At 37.4% G+C, this 19,670-nt stretch overlaps 1 protein-coding gene and 1 long non-coding RNA gene across 10 annotated transcripts in view; one reads left to right on the top strand and one right to left on the bottom strand.

Annotated features, from left to right (window-relative positions):
- The window catches only part of LOC138758565 (KN motif and ankyrin repeat domain-containing protein 1-like), a 326,554-nt gene that overhangs the window by 296,200 nt on the left and 10,684 nt on the right, over positions 1-19,670 (top strand). For all 8 annotated transcript variants that reach the window (XM_069927715.1, XM_069927732.1, XM_069927666.1 and 5 more), the window contains 5 exons: positions 10,398-10,628; positions 11,116-11,203; positions 14,875-15,094; positions 16,914-17,056; positions 18,633-18,833. In XM_069927715.1, the coding sequence (XP_069783816.1) occupies positions 10,398-10,628; positions 11,116-11,203; positions 14,875-15,094; positions 16,914-17,056; positions 18,633-18,833 (883 nt within the window). The remainder of the gene's footprint in view (positions 1-10,397; positions 10,629-11,115; positions 11,204-14,874; positions 15,095-16,913; positions 17,057-18,632; positions 18,834-19,670) is intronic.
- LOC138758632 (uncharacterized) overlaps positions 7,860-19,670 on the bottom strand; it is a 69,670-nt gene continuing 57,859 nt past the window's right edge. For both annotated transcript variants that reach the window (XR_011354362.1, XR_011354361.1), the window contains exon 2: positions 7,860-9,125. This is a non-coding gene — a long non-coding RNA (uncharacterized lncRNA). The remainder of the gene's footprint in view (positions 9,126-19,670) is intronic.

The raw sequence follows: 19,670 nt of genomic DNA, 5'->3' as shown, positions 1-19,670 counted from the left end.
TATATAATTCTTTTATTGATATTTCTGGTTTTGTTAGGTATACTATGATATCATCTGCAAATAAGCTGATTTTATACTCCTTCTCCTTTATTTTTATCCCTTTTATTTTCTGTTCTTATCAGTTCTGCCAATGGTTCTATTGCTAAGGTGAACAATGAGGGGGATAGTGGACATCCCTGTTTAGTTGTCCTACTTAATTTAAATTGGCTCGATACATATCCATTTACTGTTACCTTCGCCAATGGTCCATTATACAATGCTTTAATCCAATTTATATATTTTTCTGGTAGATTGAACCTCTATAATACTTTAAAGAAGTAATTCCACTTTACTCTGTCAAAGGCTTTTACTGCATCTAAAGCAACAGCCACTGTTGGTTTCTTATTTCCTCGAACTGCATGAATTAGATTAATAAGTTTACAGACATTATCAGCCGTTCGTCTTTTCTTAATAAATCTAGTTTGATCTTGTTTTACTATTTTTGGTACACAATTGGCCAATCTGTTTGCTAATAATTTCACTATTATCTTATAGTCTGAGTTAAGTAGAGATATTGGTCTATATGATGCTGGTGTTAATGAATCCTTCCCCGTCTTTGGTATTAGTGTAATTATTGCTGTCTTACATGAATCTGGCAAGTTTTGTGTTTCTTCTATTTGGTTCATTACTTCCAGGAGAAGAGGAATTAATAACTCTTTAAATGTTTTGTAGAATTCTATTGGAAATCCATCCTCTCCTGATGTTTTTATTGTTTGGCAGCTTTTTTAATATATCCTGTACTTCCTCTATTTCAAATAGTTTTATCAGTTTGTTTTGTTCCTCTTGCAATTTCGGCAGTTCAATTTTAGCTAAAATCTCTCCTATTTTATCCTCTTTCCCCTCGTTCTCAGTTTGGTATAATTATGCATAAAATTCCTTAAAGTTTTCATTAATCTCTATTGTTTGTCCTTTTTCCTTGATGCCAATACAGTTCTTTTAGCTTGTTGCCAGGCTAATATTTTATGTGTTTTTTCTCTCAGTTTGTTATACTTTTGCTTTGTTTTCATTATGTTCTTCTCCACCTTGTATGTTTGTAATGTTTCGTATTTAATTTTTTGTCCGCCAATTCTCTCTTTTTCGTTATATCATCCCTTTTTACTAGTTCCTTTTCTGTACTTACTATCTCCCTTTCCAACTTCTCTATTTCCCGATTGTAGTCCTTTTTCATCTTGGTTACATTACTTATTATCTGCCCTCTAATGAAGGCTTTCATTGCGTCTCATAATATAAATTTGTCTTTCACTGATTCCGTGTTTATTTCAAAATATATTTTAATTTGGTGTTCAATAAACTCTCTAAATTCCTGCCTTTTAAGTAGCATGGAGTTTAACCTCCATCTATATGTCCTCCATCAGCCAGCTCCCCACCATGACCACCAGCACCCCCACATCTCCATCGGGCACACTGAACTCAAAATGGTCAACCAGTTTACCTACCTCGGCTGCACCATTTCATCTGATTCAAGGATCGACAATGAGATAGACAACAGACTCGCCAAGGCAAATATTGCACCTTTGGAAGACTACACAAAAGAGTCTGGAAAAACAACCACCTGAAGATACATACAAAGATCAGCATGTACAGAGCCGTTGTCATACCCACACTCCTGATCAGCTCCGAATCATGAGTCCTCTACTGGCATCACCTACTGCTCCAAGAACGCTTCCATCAAGCGCTGTCTCTGCTCCATCCTCAACATTCATTGGAATGACTTCATCACCAACATCGAAGTGCTCGAGCTGGCAGAGTCCGCAAGCATCGAATCCATGCTGCTGAAGACCCAACTGTGCTGGGTGGGTCACGTCTCCAGAATGGAGGACCATCGCCTTCCCAAGATCGTGTTCTATGGCGAGCTCTCCACTGGCCACCGAGACAGAGGTGCACCAAAGAAGAGGTACAAGGACTGCCTAAAGAAATCTTTTGGTGCCTGCCACATTGACCACCGCCAGTGGGCTGATATCGCCTCCAACCGTGCATCTTGGCGCCTCACAGTTCGGCGGGCAGCAACCTCCTTTGAAGAAGACCGCAGAGCCCACCTCACTAACAAAAGACAAAGGAGGAAAAACCCAACACCCAACCCCAACCAACCAATTTTCCCTTGCAACCGCTTCAACCATGCCTGCCTGTCCCGCATCGGACTTGTCAGTCACCAACAAGCCTGCAGCAGACGTGGACAATACCCCTCCATAAATCTTCGTCTGCGAAGCCAAGTCAAAGAAGAAAAAAAAAGATATGTTTTTTGGTGGGATGTCTTCCAGTTTAATTACTAATAACATGGGTGAATGATCAAATAGTAGTCTAGCTTTATAATCAGTTTTCTTAACTCTCCGTTGAATATGGGCTGACAACAAAAACATATCAATCCTTGAGTATGTTTTATGCCTACTCGAATAATTTGAATATTCCTTCTCTCTTGGGTGTTGCCTTCTCCATATATCCATAAGTTTAATTTCCTGCATTGATTTTACCATAAATTTAGCTACATTATTCTTTGTGCTTGTCTTTTGTCTAGTTTTATCCAACATTGGATCCAAATTAAGGTTAATATCCCCTCCTATCAATATATTTCCTTGTATATCTGCAATCTTCAAAAAAATATCCTGCAATAACTTTTGATCCTCCTCATTAGATGCAAATATATTGAGCAAATTCCAAGATTCTGAGTATATCTGACACTTTATCATTGCATACCTCCCCGCTGAATCTATTATTTTCTCATCTATTTTGATTGGTACATTTTTGTTAACTAACATGGCTACACCTCTAGATTTTGAATTATATGATGCTGCCGCTACATATCCTACCCAGGCTCTCTTTAATTTGTTATGTTCCGCTTCAGTTATATGCGTTTCCTGCACAAATGCTATATCTATTTTTTTCTTTTTTCAGTAAATTTAATTGCCTCTTCCTTTTAATTTGGTTATGTATTCCATTAATGTTTATAGTCATATAGTTCAAAGTGGCCATCTTGTATCTTGTTTACACCTCTTCCACTTCCTCACCACCTCCATCCCCCCTTTTCCCCATTTTCATCTCTCAGTTTTCCCTTTTTAAACTCAATGTATTTAAAACATAAAATACTCCAACAATTCCCATACCCAATATTACCTTAACCCCAAATGCCCCACCCCCTTCTCTGAGTTTCCCCTTATCCTTGCCAGGCAACCACAATTCCCCTTTCCATTTGGATTGCGATCTTGCTCACAAGCGTCAACTAATTTCACAGTGACAGTTATTCTCTCTCCCCCAAACCCCCCAGAAAACACTTTTTTACACATATAACAAAACTCTCCCTTTTTTTCCCCTTCTTTCCTTCCCCTCTCTTTTCCCTCTTTAGTTCTTTACATATACATTGTTTTTACATCTTTTCTATACCTTATCACCTTTCTTCAATCTTATTACATCTCTCCTTCTATCCTGTAAACGCTCTGTGAATTCTTGTGCTTCCTCCGGATCCAAGAACAAGTCTGTTTTGCTCCCCAGGTATAAATATTTTAAGCACGGCTGGATGTCTTAACATGAATTTATAACCTTTTTTTTCCATAGAATCGATTTTACTGTATTAAACTCCTTCCTCTTCTTTAAGAGTTCAAAACTTATGTCTTGGTAAAAAAATATTTTTTGACCCTTGTATTCCAATGGTTTATTGTATTCTCTAATTTTATTCCTTGCCCACTCCAGTATGTTTTCTCTTGTCGTATATCTCTAAAATTTTTACTATGATGGACCTTGGTTTATGATGTGTCTGCGGTTTTGGAACTAGTGTTCTCTGTGCCCTTTCTATTTCCATTCCTTCCTGCATTTCTGTCGTGCCCAGGACCTTCAAGATCCATTCTTTCATAAATTCCTTCATGTCTGTGCCTTCTTCACCCTCCTTCAGGCCCACTGTTTTTATGTTGTTTCGCCTACTATAATTTTCCAACATATAAATTTTCTGAGATAACAACTCTTGTGTCTCTTTAAGTTTTTTTTGTCACTTTCTTCCAATTTTCCTCTTAAGTCATTTACTTCCATTTCTACAGCCATTTCACGTTCTTCCACATTCTCTACTCTTTTCCCTATTTCTGTTATGACCCATTCTAAACTTTGCATTTTATCTTCTGTTCTTTTCATTTTTCTTTTAATTGCACTAAATTCTAATGACAACCATTCTTTTAATGCTCTCATTTGTTCTTTAAAAAAGGCTTTATCTATATTCTGTCCATCTGTTTTACCTTCTATTTCTCTGTGATGATCTTGGTCTTTTTCTTCCTCTTCTGCTGTGTCTGTACCTGTGTTTGTGTCTTCTTCTTCTCTTTGTATCTGTGTTTCTTCTGATTCTCCTGATGAGTTGCTTGTATCACTTTGTGAGGCCTCTTCTTGCTGGGCTTCTTGTTGTTGATCCTCTCCTCCTGGGCTGCTCATTTGTCGGGCCTCCTGCTGCTGCTCCTCTTGCAGTTCACCCCGTCGACTTTCTTCTTCACTCCTGCTGCCTTCCTCATCTTCCAGCTGAGAGCCCTGGTATCGGGCATCCCTCAGCTGGTCGTGCCGTGTTTGCCCCCCTCCTGTCGGTGTTTCCTTTCACCTTTGCGCACTGCGCATCCGCAACTCTTCCCGCATGTGCAGTTGCGCACTTTTCTTTGGCTCTGAGAGCCATTTTTGAAGTCCACTGGTCAGGGGGTCGCAACTCCATGGGCCAGCACCAACCTCGGAGATTGGGCGCTCTTCGCCACCATGGCTCTCTGTTCCTTCGTGCAGGTAAAGCCTTCTTCATTCATTTCCGATTACTTTTCTTTTTTCCCCGTTGTTCTTACTTATTCCTTCCTGGGTGCCATTGTCTTTCTCTTTGCAACTTTGTCTTCTATTTCTTATACTTTATATTTGTTAAGCTTTGTCCTTTTTTTCTTTTTTTCTGGAGAGGGCTGGTTTTACCCTACCGGCCCCTACTCCATCACGTGGCTCCCGGAGCTGCTCTGCTCAAAATCAGAAGAAGCTACAGAAGATGATGAATACAGAATAATGCAAATTCCCACCCTTCCATTGACTCCACGTACATCTCCAACTGCTTTGGAAAGGCAGCCAACATCCTGATGTAGCAGTCACACCCTGAACACACTGTCCCTCCTCCCAATGAGCAAATCCTTGAGTGTGAAAGTGTGCACACTCAGGCTTAAAGACACCATGTTCCCTGCAACAATGTGGTTCCTAAATGCATCCCATAACAATGCTGTTATGCTGTTCTTGGTGCTATTTAATCTATGGCTGCACGAATATTAGAGATAACCTGTTATTCTGTTCTCAGAATAACCCTGATCACTGTACTGGGTATTTTGTGACAAATAAACTGAAATAAAACTGATCTGCAGAACAGGACATATGACCCAACTGTTCTATGCTAAGATTTAATACACAGCTCATCTCCTGGCTCTGAACCCTTTTACATTCACTTTGTTCTTCTTTCCTTTGATGCACCGTGTGGGGAACAAGTTCACTCATTGCCCAATGTCGTGCTTGCTGGCCTCGTGGGAGACACATCATCTCATCATATCCAATTCCTGAAAAAAATCAGTTATGTAGATAGGACTTTAATTGAGAAATCAAAGACTAAAGAAAAGATTTTCAATGAAACATTTGCTATAACTGTGGCACAACTCAGTGTCACAAAATTTCAAAAATATTTGGGGCAGTATGGTTGGTGTAGCATTTATCACAATGCCTTTACAGGGCCAGCAGTTGAGACAGGTCCTTGGTTCGAAACCCATGCTGTCTGTAAGGAGTTGTATGTTCTCACCATATCTGTGTGAGTTTTCTCTGTGGCTCCAATTTCCTCCCACCCTTCAGAAATAAACATACTGGGGTGTAGGTTAATGAGGTGTAATTTTGGCAGCATGGACTCGTAGGACTGAATTGGCCTGTAACAGTGCTGTATGTCTAATTTTTAAAAGATAAATTTAAATTTACAAAATTTCATGGGTTATCAGTAGCCTTGCTGGCCTATTGTTAAATTAAATACTGTAATGAGAAATGCCACAAATATTGTTGAAAACTGACTATACAAATTTTAAATTATGAAACCATGGACAAATGTCATAATATTTTGACTAACAAGCAAATTTTGTCATCCTAGAGATTTTTGCAGGCAAGAAATAAACCCTGTCCTGCTGCAATCTGGTGGTGTTGCGTCTCCAATTGAAACAAAACTGCTTAAAATGAATCTAGAAACATTAACTCTCCTTCTCTCTCCACAGTATTCTTAATGAACATTTCCAACATTTTGTGTTTTGTTCTGAGATCCAAAAATAACTGAGGTAATAAGAGATCAAATTTGAGTGGACTAAATTCTGTATCTTTGCTTAATTGGCTCAATGCACTAAAGTTGAATGACTTCATGCATTTGTGCTTTTATATAACTGGAGTCATCAGCTTGTTCTATGAAATCTGTTTATCCAATAATGGCAATTTCACAGTAAAACATCAAATAGGCAACATTTCTGAAGTTGGTCATAAATCTGTGTAGTGCAGAAGTGGAGTCTTCACTATCAGCTCAAACACCAAACATGATGCCTTTGTCTCCATTAGTCCCATATTCCTTCATTCCTTTTGGATCCACATTCCCATCCAAGGGCTTTTCAAATTCTGCATTTTTTATCTGTCTCCTCCACCATCTCTGGCACCTTATTCCATGTGACCACCTACCCCTCAGAACTCCATTTCAATTTCTTTCCCTCTTCAACCTCTGCCTTCTTATCTAAGACTCCCCTCCAATGGGGAAAAAGAATTTGACACTCTACCCTGTCTGTACCCTTCATAATTTTATAAGCTGCTATGAGAGCACTCCTGTGATGTGAGAACAAATCTAAGAGAAAAAGAGTTAACATTTTGGGTCGAAGATCCTTAGGTCAGAACCGAAAAGGAGACAAAAGTTTGTAAAGCTGCAGGGGTGATAATGGGAAGGAAATGTCTCTGATAGAGTAAAATATGTAACCATGGGGATAAGATGTAAATAAGATATCTGTTTAGTGAGTGAATGGGTGTAGTTCAGAAATGAGAACATGCAAATGAATGGAGGAGTTGCAACATGCAGAGTAGGCTGGGCATGTCCTTCATTCCCAGAGAGAAATAAAAATACAAGCTGATCTAATATTCCAGATGGATTACTGATACAGATCAAGAAATCAAGTTACCTGTTGTTCAATTCAATATGGAGTGCAGAAGGCTGCAAATGAGGTGTTGGTCCTCAAATTTGCATTGAGCCTTACTGTAACAGTATAGGGGAAATAGACCAAAAAGTCAGAGGAGAATGAGGAATTCAGTGACAAATCTACAGGAAGCTCAGGGTTGTCCCTGCAGAGTGACAGTCTGGTAAATCTTTGCTGCATTCTTTCTATTTCCTCGCATCCTTCCTGTAATATTGCAACCAGAACTGTATGCACCATTCCAAATGTGGCCTAACAAACATTTTGCAAAGCAGTAATGTGACATTCCAACCCCTGTGCTCAATGCCTTGATCCATGAAAGCAAAATGCCAAATATGTTCTCCACCTGTGTTGCTATTTTTAGGGAATTATGAACTTGTGTCCCAAGTTCTCTCTGTACCCATTATTGCTTAGATCCCTGCTGTCCACTGTATATGTGGTGTCAATATTTGACATTTCAAAATGTGTTAGCTTAAACTTGCCTGGAGTGTGAAAGTAGATGGACAAAATAAAAGAAATGCACTTACAAGACTGAGTTTGAAATCTCCATTTTGCTCTATTTGAGCAGCATTCAATCTACTGTGCAATTAAGCTGGATTGGAATGATAAGAGGAGGAAAATAAATTGCAATCTAGCCAAAGTTCATTTAAAGTTCACTTTTTCTCATTAACTTTTAATCATATTAAATGCATAAAACTTGTAAAATACAATTGATATGGTTTTTACTTGGAGTTGGTAATTGTAGTGCTTGACCTTGAGTTTTTACTGAAGTCAACTTTGTGGTATTTCCAATGCAATTCTTTTGCTGATCTTGTACTGATTCTTTTCTCGAGAAAATTAATTTCAAATGAAAAGATGAACCTAAGTTGTTCTTGTGAATGCTATTGCGATGATATGTCAGTGAACAACACAATCTCTTATAATTTTTCACAAATGATGGAATTCCAATGTTTAATCAAATATTTTTGTGTACCCAATCTAAATTCTTGATGTATATTTGGCCTGAATGGCCATTAATGTTTGTGGCAGGCAGGGATTCTTTTCCCTTTTTATGTATAGATTGGAATCATAAATTCTTTAATGCTTTGCCAACAAAGACTTGTTAGCTGATAGCCAGAGATTATAATAGTTGACCTATTCTGTAGCCAAATACTAACTTGTATCAGGTTCTCTTTGTATGGAGTCTATCACTGCTTAGGCTCCCAACTTCTGAAGGAGTCTAAGATCATCTTGGAAAGTAGTAATTTAAGAAGCAGTTGCAGAGCATGAGGTCATGTTGCAAATGTTTCCAGCAGGAGTGGCAGAGTATGGCACTGCTGGCCTGTTCTTCTGTAATGATCATGAAGGCAGTTCCAGGAGCTGGGTGGTAGCAGGGATGCTGTTATTAGTTTCTTTTAATTTTTGTATTTTTTTGGCAAGTAGAAGCATTTGTCTATTTTCCCTATGAAATTGCTTCTCACATTTAAATATCTTATTTTGGGTCATTCCTATTTTTCAGTGTTTTTTTTCCCTTGTGTTTATAATATTGCATGATGGAATTACCTTTGGAAAATTTAGTAACTTCTTCACCACCTCCCTTTCCTTTAGTAATGAGATTGCAAATTTGTTCTCTAATCTGTGATCTAACCAAGCTTTTAAAAAAAATAAAATAAATGAAAATATTTCACTTTTCACGAGGAAAAGAATCTGGTAATTATAGCAGGAGTCTTCACTGTAGCCGCATCATTGACAAACATTTACAACGAATGATTACATTGATGCATCCATTGAGATTTGAAAATACAGGTGTGCGCGGCTTAACGTCCGATCGGACAACATCCAACTGCATACATGTCCGTCGTCTGTGGTCCAATAGGGTTATAATGGAATTCAGTCAGAAATCATAAGATACCCAAAGATCCAGAAATCTTCCTATTAAACAACATAAAAGACAAAAATTAGGCCTAAAATTAGACAGGGTTCAAAAAGGATTTATCATGATTGCGCTCGCAGCAGCAAAAAAAGTACATAATGATAACTTGGAAAAAGGAAGCAACCTTAAAAATACAAAAATTATACATGGAAATGAACAAGTGTATTCCATGAGAAAATAAACCTACAATCTAAAAGACAAATGTACTTTATTAGCATATATTAGAAACCGCCGATTCCATACCTCCATATCTTAAAATGATAAGCTACAGTACAAAAATGCTTAAATATGGAATTTTAGATGACATAATTTTTCTCTTTTGTATTCTTTTATTGTTTATTTATTTTTCTTTTATTCTTGCTTTATGTTAGGGGGTGGGGTGGGGAGGGTAGGGGTAAAGGGGAAAAATGTCACTGTGTATATTGTAATGATGAATGTTTGTATATATTATTGAAATGATTCACAGTAAAGTATTAAATAAAAAAATTATTTAAAAAAAGAAATCCCGATTGGAGAACGTGAGAACGGGATGTAACTGGAACTGAAGAAGAGGCAAAGGGAAAGCAAACTGCAGAAGGAGAAGAAGAACAGGTGCAGAAGAGGGTCACCGTCAAGGGGTAGCCAAATTCTTTGCAGACCTCAACAGCTAGCTGAAGAGATGGACCCAAACACTGAATGCTTTTCATTAATAGAGAGGAATGTTCATGCAGTGCTTGCTGCTCTATATAAAGAAATTTATGAAGAAAAGAAAAAGCAAGCTAGGCAAGCAAAACTGGACATATTCCTGAAGAAGCCAACACGACCCCAAGAAGAGCCTTAACCTGGGCCTTCAGACATTACCGAGTGTTAGTTCATCAGTGGAGGTTATTGGACCTGAAATCTTTCCGGTGGAACACAATGAGGAAGTTGACAACAGTGATGTGGATGATCCTGATCCTCTTTATTAAATTGTGGTGATATGGGCTAAGCAAGTGTTTACATAAAAGTTTATTTATCTTAAATTCAGTATCCCATATAGCTTTGCTCAGTACACACTGTGTTCGCGCAATGTCCACATCGCATAACGCCCAGTTTCACAAAACATATGGACGTTAAGCTGCGCATATCTCTATCGTTGCCCTTCCACTTCAGTGTTTGACAGCAATTTGGCTTTAAAACTCTGGTCCTTTTGTGCATTCAGTGTTTCAATTTAATTTCCATGTGTACCAGATAGTTTGGCTGGCTGCCAAATGTATTTACAGTCATTAACTAAAATGGCTTTTTTCTCTTAGGTATGAAACTACATCCAGCGATGATTCCAGTTCAGATGAAAGCTCATCTTCTGAATCAGAGGAAGAGTTTGAAGATCAAGAGAATGTTAAAGATGACGTCAAGGTTAATTGTGATGTGTGGCCAGATCGACTTAGTGGGTTAAGGACAGAAACTGCAAGCATATCAAATCAAGAGGTCGCCAAGCTGGAGAGAAATGAAAAAGAAATTGGCAAAGTGGAAATAAGAGAGAGGTATTACCAATTTCTTTAGAAGTGTATAGTTTGTTTGCAATATGGTTGCAAAGAGCACTAAAAATCATTTTAACTATGATCAAAATCTGAGGAAAAAAATGCAGACATGTATTGTCCTAATTCTACCTCAACTTTATTACAAGAAGCACAAAACATTGAAACTTTTCCACTTTATGTAGGGTTTTATTCATCTCCTGCAAGTGTTTTCATTCACCTTGAACATATTTTCGACTTGGCCCAAATTTTAATGGGGAGATGCTGACTGAGCACCAAGCATTCCCCCCCCCCCTCCCTACCACAAGTAGGGGATTAACCCAGAGATGCCCAAAACTTGCATCTGCTATCCTGTCTATTATTTAAAAATATGGTAATAAACAGAAATGGAAATGTGTTTTAATATGTGTGTGTGGATGTGTTTAATTTTGTGTTTGAAATAATTTTTTTAGTACTCAGTAGGTGCAAATAATATTTTTTTTGTACTCACTAGGTGCAAAATAAGTGAAAAGGTGTTGTCAGCATGCAAAGTACTGAAAAACCACCTAAATGATCCAAAGGCAATGGCCAGCAAAGAAGTGGTAGGTTTGTTCCAGCATCAATACAGTCCAAGTTCAAAGTTCAAATTGATTGTCAGAGTACATACATTATATCGTATATAGCCCTGAGCTTTTTTTCTGCGAACCAGACAGAATTTCTAATTACAGATAACTGTAAACTGTATTCAAGAAGAAAAATATTCAAACTGCAAATATAGGAGTATATATAGAAGTATATATTCAGTAATAAATAATGAGCAACGTAAGAGTGAGTGTCTGAATGAGTCTGTTGTCAGGAGTTTGATGGTGGATGGTTTAGAAACTATTGCTGAATCTGGTAGTATGAGCCTTGTGGCATCTATATGCCTCTCTTATGGCAGCTGCGAGAATAGAGCATGTTCTGTTCGGAGTGGATGTTCGATGATTGCTACTGCTCTCCGACTGCAGCGTTCCAAATAGATGTTCTCAATGATGGGGAGAGTTTTGTCTGCAATGTACTGATCTGTGTCCACACAGAGAAATTGGTAACCTCGTACCAGGCTGTGTTGCAGCCATTCAGCACACTTTCTACGATACATCTATAGAAGTTTGCCAAGATTTTCGATGACCAACAGAACTCTGTAAAATCCTGAGGCAGTAGAGGTGCTTTCTTCACAATGGCATTAATATGAATGATCCAGGAAAGGTTGTCCAAGATTCTTAGGAATTTAAATTTGGTCATCCTCTCCATCTCTGATTTTTCCCCCCCATTGGTCATTGGATCCTACACCTCTGGTTTTCCTTTCCTAAAGTCTACAATTAGTCCTTGGTCTTGGTGACATTAAATGCAAGGTTGTTGTTAGTATATCATTCAGCCAGGTTTTCAATATCCCTCCTGAATGCTAACTCATCACCCCTTTCTATGCAGCCTACTATGACAATATCTATGCATGTATGTATATGCACACACATATGTGTGTATATGCACACAGAGGTGTATATACATGTATGTGTAAATACATGCATGTATATATACACACATGCACACACACACACACACACACACACACGTGAGGGAGGAGGTGTGGGCGCAGGTGTAGCACTTCCTGTGGTCACAGAGGTAGGTACCAAGGGGGCAACCAGTTGGAAGGGATAAGTGGAAGAGGGAGTCATAGAGGGAGTGGTCCCTGTGGAAAACAGGTGTCATCTGTTACATTCAGTGTTCCTATTGTGGCCTTCTTCACATCAGAGAGACAGGACACCGACTGGGAAATAATTTCATTCAGCATCTTTTTTCTGTATGCAGCAATGGCAGGGATCTCCCAATGACCAACCATTTCCACTCCGCACAGTCGTATCTGTCCACTGCTTCATGCACTGTCAAATCGAGGCCACTTGCACAAACAACATCGATTATTCTGTCTGGGCACTCTCCACCCTCAACTCCATCTTTTCCCCATCCCTCTGTCTTCTTTCCTCCAGCTCTCCACCCCTTTCCTCTGCATTCAGAGGCACTCCATTGCTTCTCAGCTTTTTTTTCCCTCTTATGGCCTCCCACCCATATCCATCTAAAACCTCTTGTCTATGACCCTGTGCTCTTCTCCTTTCCCCTCCCCACGCCATTATATTCAGGTGTCTGTCTGCTTCTTATTCATTCCTTGATGAAGATTTCAGACCCAAAACATTGGTTATGTATCTTTATCTTTCCTACATAAAGGACACTGTGTGACTTGCTGAGTTTCTCCAACATTTTTGTGGCAACTACAATCACAGTATCTGCAGAATTAATTGTTGAAGTGCAATTATAAGCTTTTTTTAGGGCAATCAGTTTTTAAAAAAGTAATTTCTACCACAAACTGCGAATATTTCTCCATGTCTACATCCACAAAATATATTTAGAAAGTATTCACAAACTTCCAGTAGTTTTCCTTGCAAAGAAAATAGATTTCCTATCATGACCAGCACACCAAGGGTGAACAGCAAGAGTAAGGAGTTGAACTGGAGGAGTTTTTTTTTTCTTGATTTATACTTAAAAGTCGAGAGCAATCTCCAGAGATTGTCATTTAATAGGTTAAATTGCTTGAGTAGAATGAATGTTTTCCATGGGCAGACTAATTGAAATGTGGTTCATTTGAAGCATTATCATATCTTGTCTGTTGCAATAGATTGTAAGCTTTAATATTTCAACCCTTGAAGGAAACCAGATTCCTGTGGTTCAATTTCATTTTTATTTTCTTTTAAGTAATGAAGAACTCTTCCATTTTTGGCAACTTTCATTCATGGTATAGTTTGCTCCTATTGTAGTAAATGTTATTTATTGATAGTTTTTAATTACTTAGTTGACTTCAATGAATTGTACAGTATTGACTGAAATTGCTCTTCTTATCTGCAACAACTTGCCATTTCTCTTTCCTTTTGTGTAACATTGCTTCCAATGTTCCAAGAGATTTATTCTTGGCCACATTCTCATTCACATGGCTCTTTCGATAACATTGTCAAGAGACACTGTGTCAGTTTCACTTGTAGGTCATAACACTTCTACCATCTCTTCTCTCATTCAGATTTGCTTACAAATTTCCACCAAATAAGTATTGGGAACATCAAAGCAAATAGTCATTCATCACTTTACGTCCACGATATGTTCTGTGAAATAGGATATTATGTGATTTGGATATTGTGCAAACACCATATTATATACTAAAGACAGGTGATTACAAGTGGCATGGATGCCAGGATAATTAAACCATTCCATGACAGCAACATTTGGTGCTATGGTATTTCTGCATTAGAATAAGTGATGCAGCACATTTTCATCTGCTAGGCCACAGCTTTGAACATCTTTAACTTTGTACTGGAAAATGGTGCCTGGAGAAATGGACTCGGGTCATTTTCTGCAAAACTTGTGCTGGATGCCCAAAGTTCTTCAGTCTTGTGGTAGCAGTTCCATCAGTGTTTCTGACAAGAAACATTTTGCAGTAATGACAAACAGTGGTAGTGACTGAGAGGATCACTGAGAGAATTGAACAAATTCAATACCTCCGCTCTAATCCCATTCTCCAATTGGGATTTCTGAATGGACATTTATGCAGTTGCACACTGCCCAAACAGATGTTATATGGCGCATGACTCTAACTTGAACTTGATAGGAAATCACAGCAGTTCCAAACAACCATCTGAAGTAGTCCATTTAAATGGGCCTGCTGTCAAATACCAACTCTTGAATTTCCCGCAGATTTGGGCTTCAAGTGGAAGTCTCATAGCAAAGGAGTGTTGAGGTTATGCTGCATCTCATTAGTGTACAAGTTGAAATGAAGCAGTGCCTGAGGAAAATGTTGAGATTCCTCTGTAATATCCTGGAGAATTTATTAAATACTATCTCAACCTGCTTCTTTAACATTTTTTTTGGTCATCTGTCTGAATGTTACTCTGTGTCTGTATTAAATTTGGTTTGATGATTCTTACCAGAAGCACTTTGAGATGTTTTACTACAAAAACCTATTAAGTTATTGATGTTTTCTTTTTCTACTCTATTTAGCCTGGCAGTTTTTAAAATCTTGAGTATAACAACAAGTTTTTTTAGATACTTTTGATGAAAGATTATTAATCAGAAGCATCAACTATTTATCTTTCTACAGAACTAAAATGTATTTTCAGAAGTTTTTAATTGTATTTCGGATTTCCACCATTTTTGCTTTCAAAATATAATTCTTAGAATCTTGCTGTGAATTTTACAGAGACTCTGCCTAAACAACATCCAGCATGAATGGTTCCGTGTATCCAGTCAGAAAACAGCCGTTCCCATCATGGTGGAGGATTACCTGATTGGATTCAGAGAGATTTCACCAGAAGTCCTGAAACATGTAGTCAACATGGCTGATGGAAATGGCAATACTGCCCTTCATTACAGCGTGTCTCACTCAAATTTTGAAATTGTGAAGTTGCTGCTTGATGCAAGTATGTTGAATGTTTTACATCTTTACCCTTTCCTGCTATCATTATTTTTCTGTTTAACAGATGAATATTTTGCAATTATTCCTGTATGCTTGGCGCCTTTTGTGCAATCTATCGGAATGTAAATAACAACATGCAAATTACAAAGAAACAATAATAACCTGAAAGAAATATTTTGCTGCACATTTGAAAGTTTTGAAGAAATGTTCTATTTTAAATTGCAAGGCTCTAAAGCTTCAAATACTTGTTAGACAAAGTTCACCAAATGTTTATGCAGGGTGCTTTAAAACTTATGATCTATGCTAAATACCTTGCTTGCTTTGTTTGTCATGATACCATGGAATGGAAGTGGCCCTACTTGTTTGAATGTGTTTTCTCATGTCTGCCTACAAAAGCATATTTGCACAAATATATCATGAATACCATCTTGAAAAATGTTTAAATGCCATGATGCACAATGGCATTTAATATGTACTTTGCATTGGTAAACAGATTAAAGAACAAGCATGCTGGAATGTTAAGTCCACATACTTATTTCATTGCTCTAATGAGACAGAATTGGGGGAGGAAAAGCTGTGTGGATGGAACCAAGAGGATACTGTTGTTGTTTTCCTGAATCGTGTAGCAAAGCTAAAGCTTCATTTAAAAAATCCTTTCAGTGCAAACTTTTGGATCAATGTAAAGATGCCTTTTTCTTGAAGATTGTCTGGGTTAGTCATTGACTTGGAACAATTGGGATTTTTTTCCCTGAATGTTAATTTACCAAGTGAACCTATGGTGTTCAACCTGCCCGTTTTCTGTGAGATTTTGCATGAAAGTTGCTGTTAGCTTGAGAGCTGGACTGCAAGATGCCGGTTCTGAAGCAGAATGTAAACTAGAATAGTCACTTCAATGTCATGTTGGATGCAGGAGAATGAGTTTTTTTTTAATAGGAAAAAAGGCAAAACTAACAGAAAATTCATATTTTAACATCTTAATTTAGAGCTGAAGGAATGAGACTCCATGAAAATCATAAGAAAAAAAAGATAATTTTCAGTTCCAAGATTTTCTTGGACAATTTGAAAATCTTTAGTGCTTAAAATTGACACTTGGAATAAAAAAGCATTAATTTTGTGTGTTGAATTTGTGTCCATCATATAATTGGGTCTGCAGTAGCATTGTGGTCAAGTTACTAGTCTAACAGCCATCAATCCAGAGACACGAGTTTGAACCCTCTATGGCAGTGATTTTGAAGCTTAAAAAGAATTAGTTCAGGCAACTGTAAGCACTGGATGAAAAAATCCACCTAGTTCACAAATGCCCTTTGGAGAATTTGGCATGCATACTTGATACGGCCTGTCTCTAACTCCACACATCAATGTAATTAACTCTTAGCTTCTTTCTTCAACTCACTTAAGAATAACAGAAGATTGCATTGTCTGCTTCCTGTGAATTAATTAATAAATTAAAGTGTTTTATGAATATAAATGGGAGCCATAGAAGTGATGTTCTGTTTACTTGCCTGAGCTCTCTTGCGGCACAGTACATTTGGAGAGCAGTTTTTGGATTGGTGTATTTTTATGCACATTTGTCGAACCTTAAGTTGCTCCCTGGCTTGCATATAAATAATGATGAGTATAATGAGCTGTTCATTACCTTCACAGTAAGTTCTGTCTGAATATTTTTTTCAATTGCATTTTCTAATTCAGCAACAAGGCTTTTAGTATTGAATTACAATCAAAAGGATGCCCATTTTTTTCCTCAGTGGCTTTGATAGCTAATACTGATAAATATGGTTGATATTAATATTTTCAAAAGTTTGAGGTATTATTTTTTTTTACAGATGTATGCAATGTTAATCAGCAGAACAAAGCTGGCTACACTCCCATCATGCTTGCTGCTCTCGCTGCAGTGGAAAATGAGAAAGACATGAAAATTGTGGATGAACTATTTAGCCAAGGAGATGTGAATGCCAAAGCCAGTCAGGTGACTTTTTGTTTTGAAAAATCACTTTCAAATTCTTCACATTAACATTTCAGATCTACAGGAAACCACTTGTAATATCTTACCCCTCTTTGAGGAGAATTAAGTGGGATATATTGTTTCATTATAGATCCTTTGTGGTTTTTAATTTGACTTCAATTTTTTATACAGCGAATGATATTCGGCAGAATTCTTTTCTTCCTTCTTTTACCTGTCTTTATTTAGGTTCTTCAGTCAAACAAAAATCACACTGGGCTCAGGCATTTGAATTGGATATTTAAATTCAAATTTCAATCTCAAATTAATACAAAAAACATCCATGGTTCAAATTTGATGTGTCAAATTTTTAAAATGTGATAATACCAACTGTGGTAAAAGTGCAACAATAATTAAAATTGTTCTCAGAAAAAGCTAGTTGTTTTGTCACACCTACTCTCGTACAATACCCTTGCATTTCTTCTTAACAATATTCCAGCATCCTTTGGAGTCTACTCCAGTGAAAGTTACTATAAATTGTATCAGAGTACTGAGGTTGCTAATGTTATTGTCACTCACAGATGCACCAAATTAGTGCTGAAGCTGAACCAAAAAAAAACTACATACTATAAGCTTTTTTGAATTAACAAGACAAATACATAAAATAGATGATAAATCTTCACAGTTATCCTAGTGCAGTTTATATTTATATTCAACTTTCAAATCTAACAATAGTCTTGTGCTTTGGATTCATTTTTCTGTTGCCCACTTATACTTTCCCCTTGAAAAACATCTGACTTTAGGCCTGTACAGTTATTTATCACTGCTGACTGCAGAGTCTTGCATGACATTTTCCATAAACTTTCATCACCTTGCAAGATTTGATAACCTTTGAAAGGGTACAGTTCAGATTTGCCAAGATGATTCATGATTTTGGGGTTAAATTGAGGAATGTTTGTGTAAACATAACGAGATGGAGAGTGTAATCTTATTTAAGATCTTGACGATTATGAAAGTATTTGGTGTAACTGCAGCAAAACTATATCCTCTGTTGGAAGAATTTTGAGGAAGGGACTGTCTGAAAACTAGAGACGTGTTCTTGTGAAAGCGTTATTTCTCACTGATCCTGCAGGAAGCTTGGGATTTTTAAAAGACTGGGCAAATTAGTACAATTAGATTTTTCAAGGCAGAGATCAACAGGTACCTGAATAGGAATACTGAGGCATATACAGCAAAGATGAATGATTCGAGATGAAGTACAGATGAGCTAGAATCCAGTGGAATGGTAAGATTGACATATATAATTCCTTTGAAATTGTGAATTTTGGAAGAACAGGCATAATAGCTTGTGTAATGTTATATTGTCGGAGAGACTTTGGGATCTCTCTTGATGCCTTTATGTAATGTATCCTTCATTACCTGACTGATAACACATAACTCCATTTTTGAAGCAATTAGTTCCACTTGAATCCTCTGGGATGTAAAGAGTTGTGAAGTGGATTTGAACATTTTTGCTGCTACTTTTTCATCATGTAGATTCTATGCATATTCCAGCATGCAAATAATTGCTGCAATGTATATATTTGCTTCTCATTGGTCGTAGGCTGGTCAGACAGCGCTGATGCTTGCAGTGAGCCATGGTCGGATGGACATGGTGAAAGCTCTTCTTCTCTGTGCTGCTAATGTCAATATCCAGGATGATGAGGGGTCTACAGCTCTAATGTGTGCAAGTGAACATGGACATGTGGAGATAGTTAAACTTCTACTGGCCCAACCTGGATGTGATTCCACCCTGGCTGACAGTGTAAGTTATTACTTAATGATCTATAAAATAATCTACCTTTTTTGATTGTTCTGATCTTTCCATCAATTAAGAGGGGATAGAATCTATTGTTGCAAATCTCTAATTAATATTTTCTAAGAATGGTTTAACCTACTTTGACTGAGTAAACAAATCTGATTAATTCTGTTTCATAGACAGTTTTAAAAAAGGGGAAATACCAGGGCAATGATAAATCTAACAACATTTATGTAAACCGTACAAGAGGATCCATATATTAAACACCAAGTATGTGTGAAAATCTCAAATCTCTCTTGGTACTGAGTGAAGCTATTGCTACAAGAGCCATTGCCTTCTGTGCCTCATTATTCAGCGTTGCATAATCCTTACAGCTTAAATGACCTTTACTGATGAGGTATTTCATAATCTACCCTTGTTTCTTTTAAAGTCAATAATGGAGCAGGTTTGGAATACAGTAATAAAAAAAATAATGGTTTTGATTTCTTTTCACCATTATTATTGCAAGTTTTGCACTGTTTAAAGGTGATTTCATAAGTTGATGATTCAGAGGCTACAGTGAAGTTCATGCTCTGTTCATGTGAATATTCCTCCAGAAGTGGAGCAGAACCGATGAAGGCAAACCTATACTTGTCAATGTAGCTGCATTTTCATTACCTTTTGGAGATTGTCTGCATTATAAAATGCATTTTGTTTCTCTGCACACACTGCTATTTTTAACTTTTGTCATTTTTAAGTCTGTTTCAGCAAGCAGTTATTTGGGTCATTTGTTTTGTAGCTTGTTAGCAAGAGCATACAGAATCTAGCAGCTGGCAACAGGTATTTTGATTGCAGCTGGTTCCT

The sequence above is a fragment of the Narcine bancroftii genome, chromosome 1 (genome assembly GCF_036971445.1).
Source record: "Narcine bancroftii isolate sNarBan1 chromosome 1, sNarBan1.hap1, whole genome shotgun sequence".
Lineage (NCBI taxonomy): Eukaryota > Metazoa > Chordata > Chondrichthyes > Torpediniformes > Narcinidae > Narcine > Narcine bancroftii.
The sequence above is the reverse complement of the archived record's forward strand: the minus strand, read 5'-3'. Positions and strand labels throughout refer to the sequence as shown.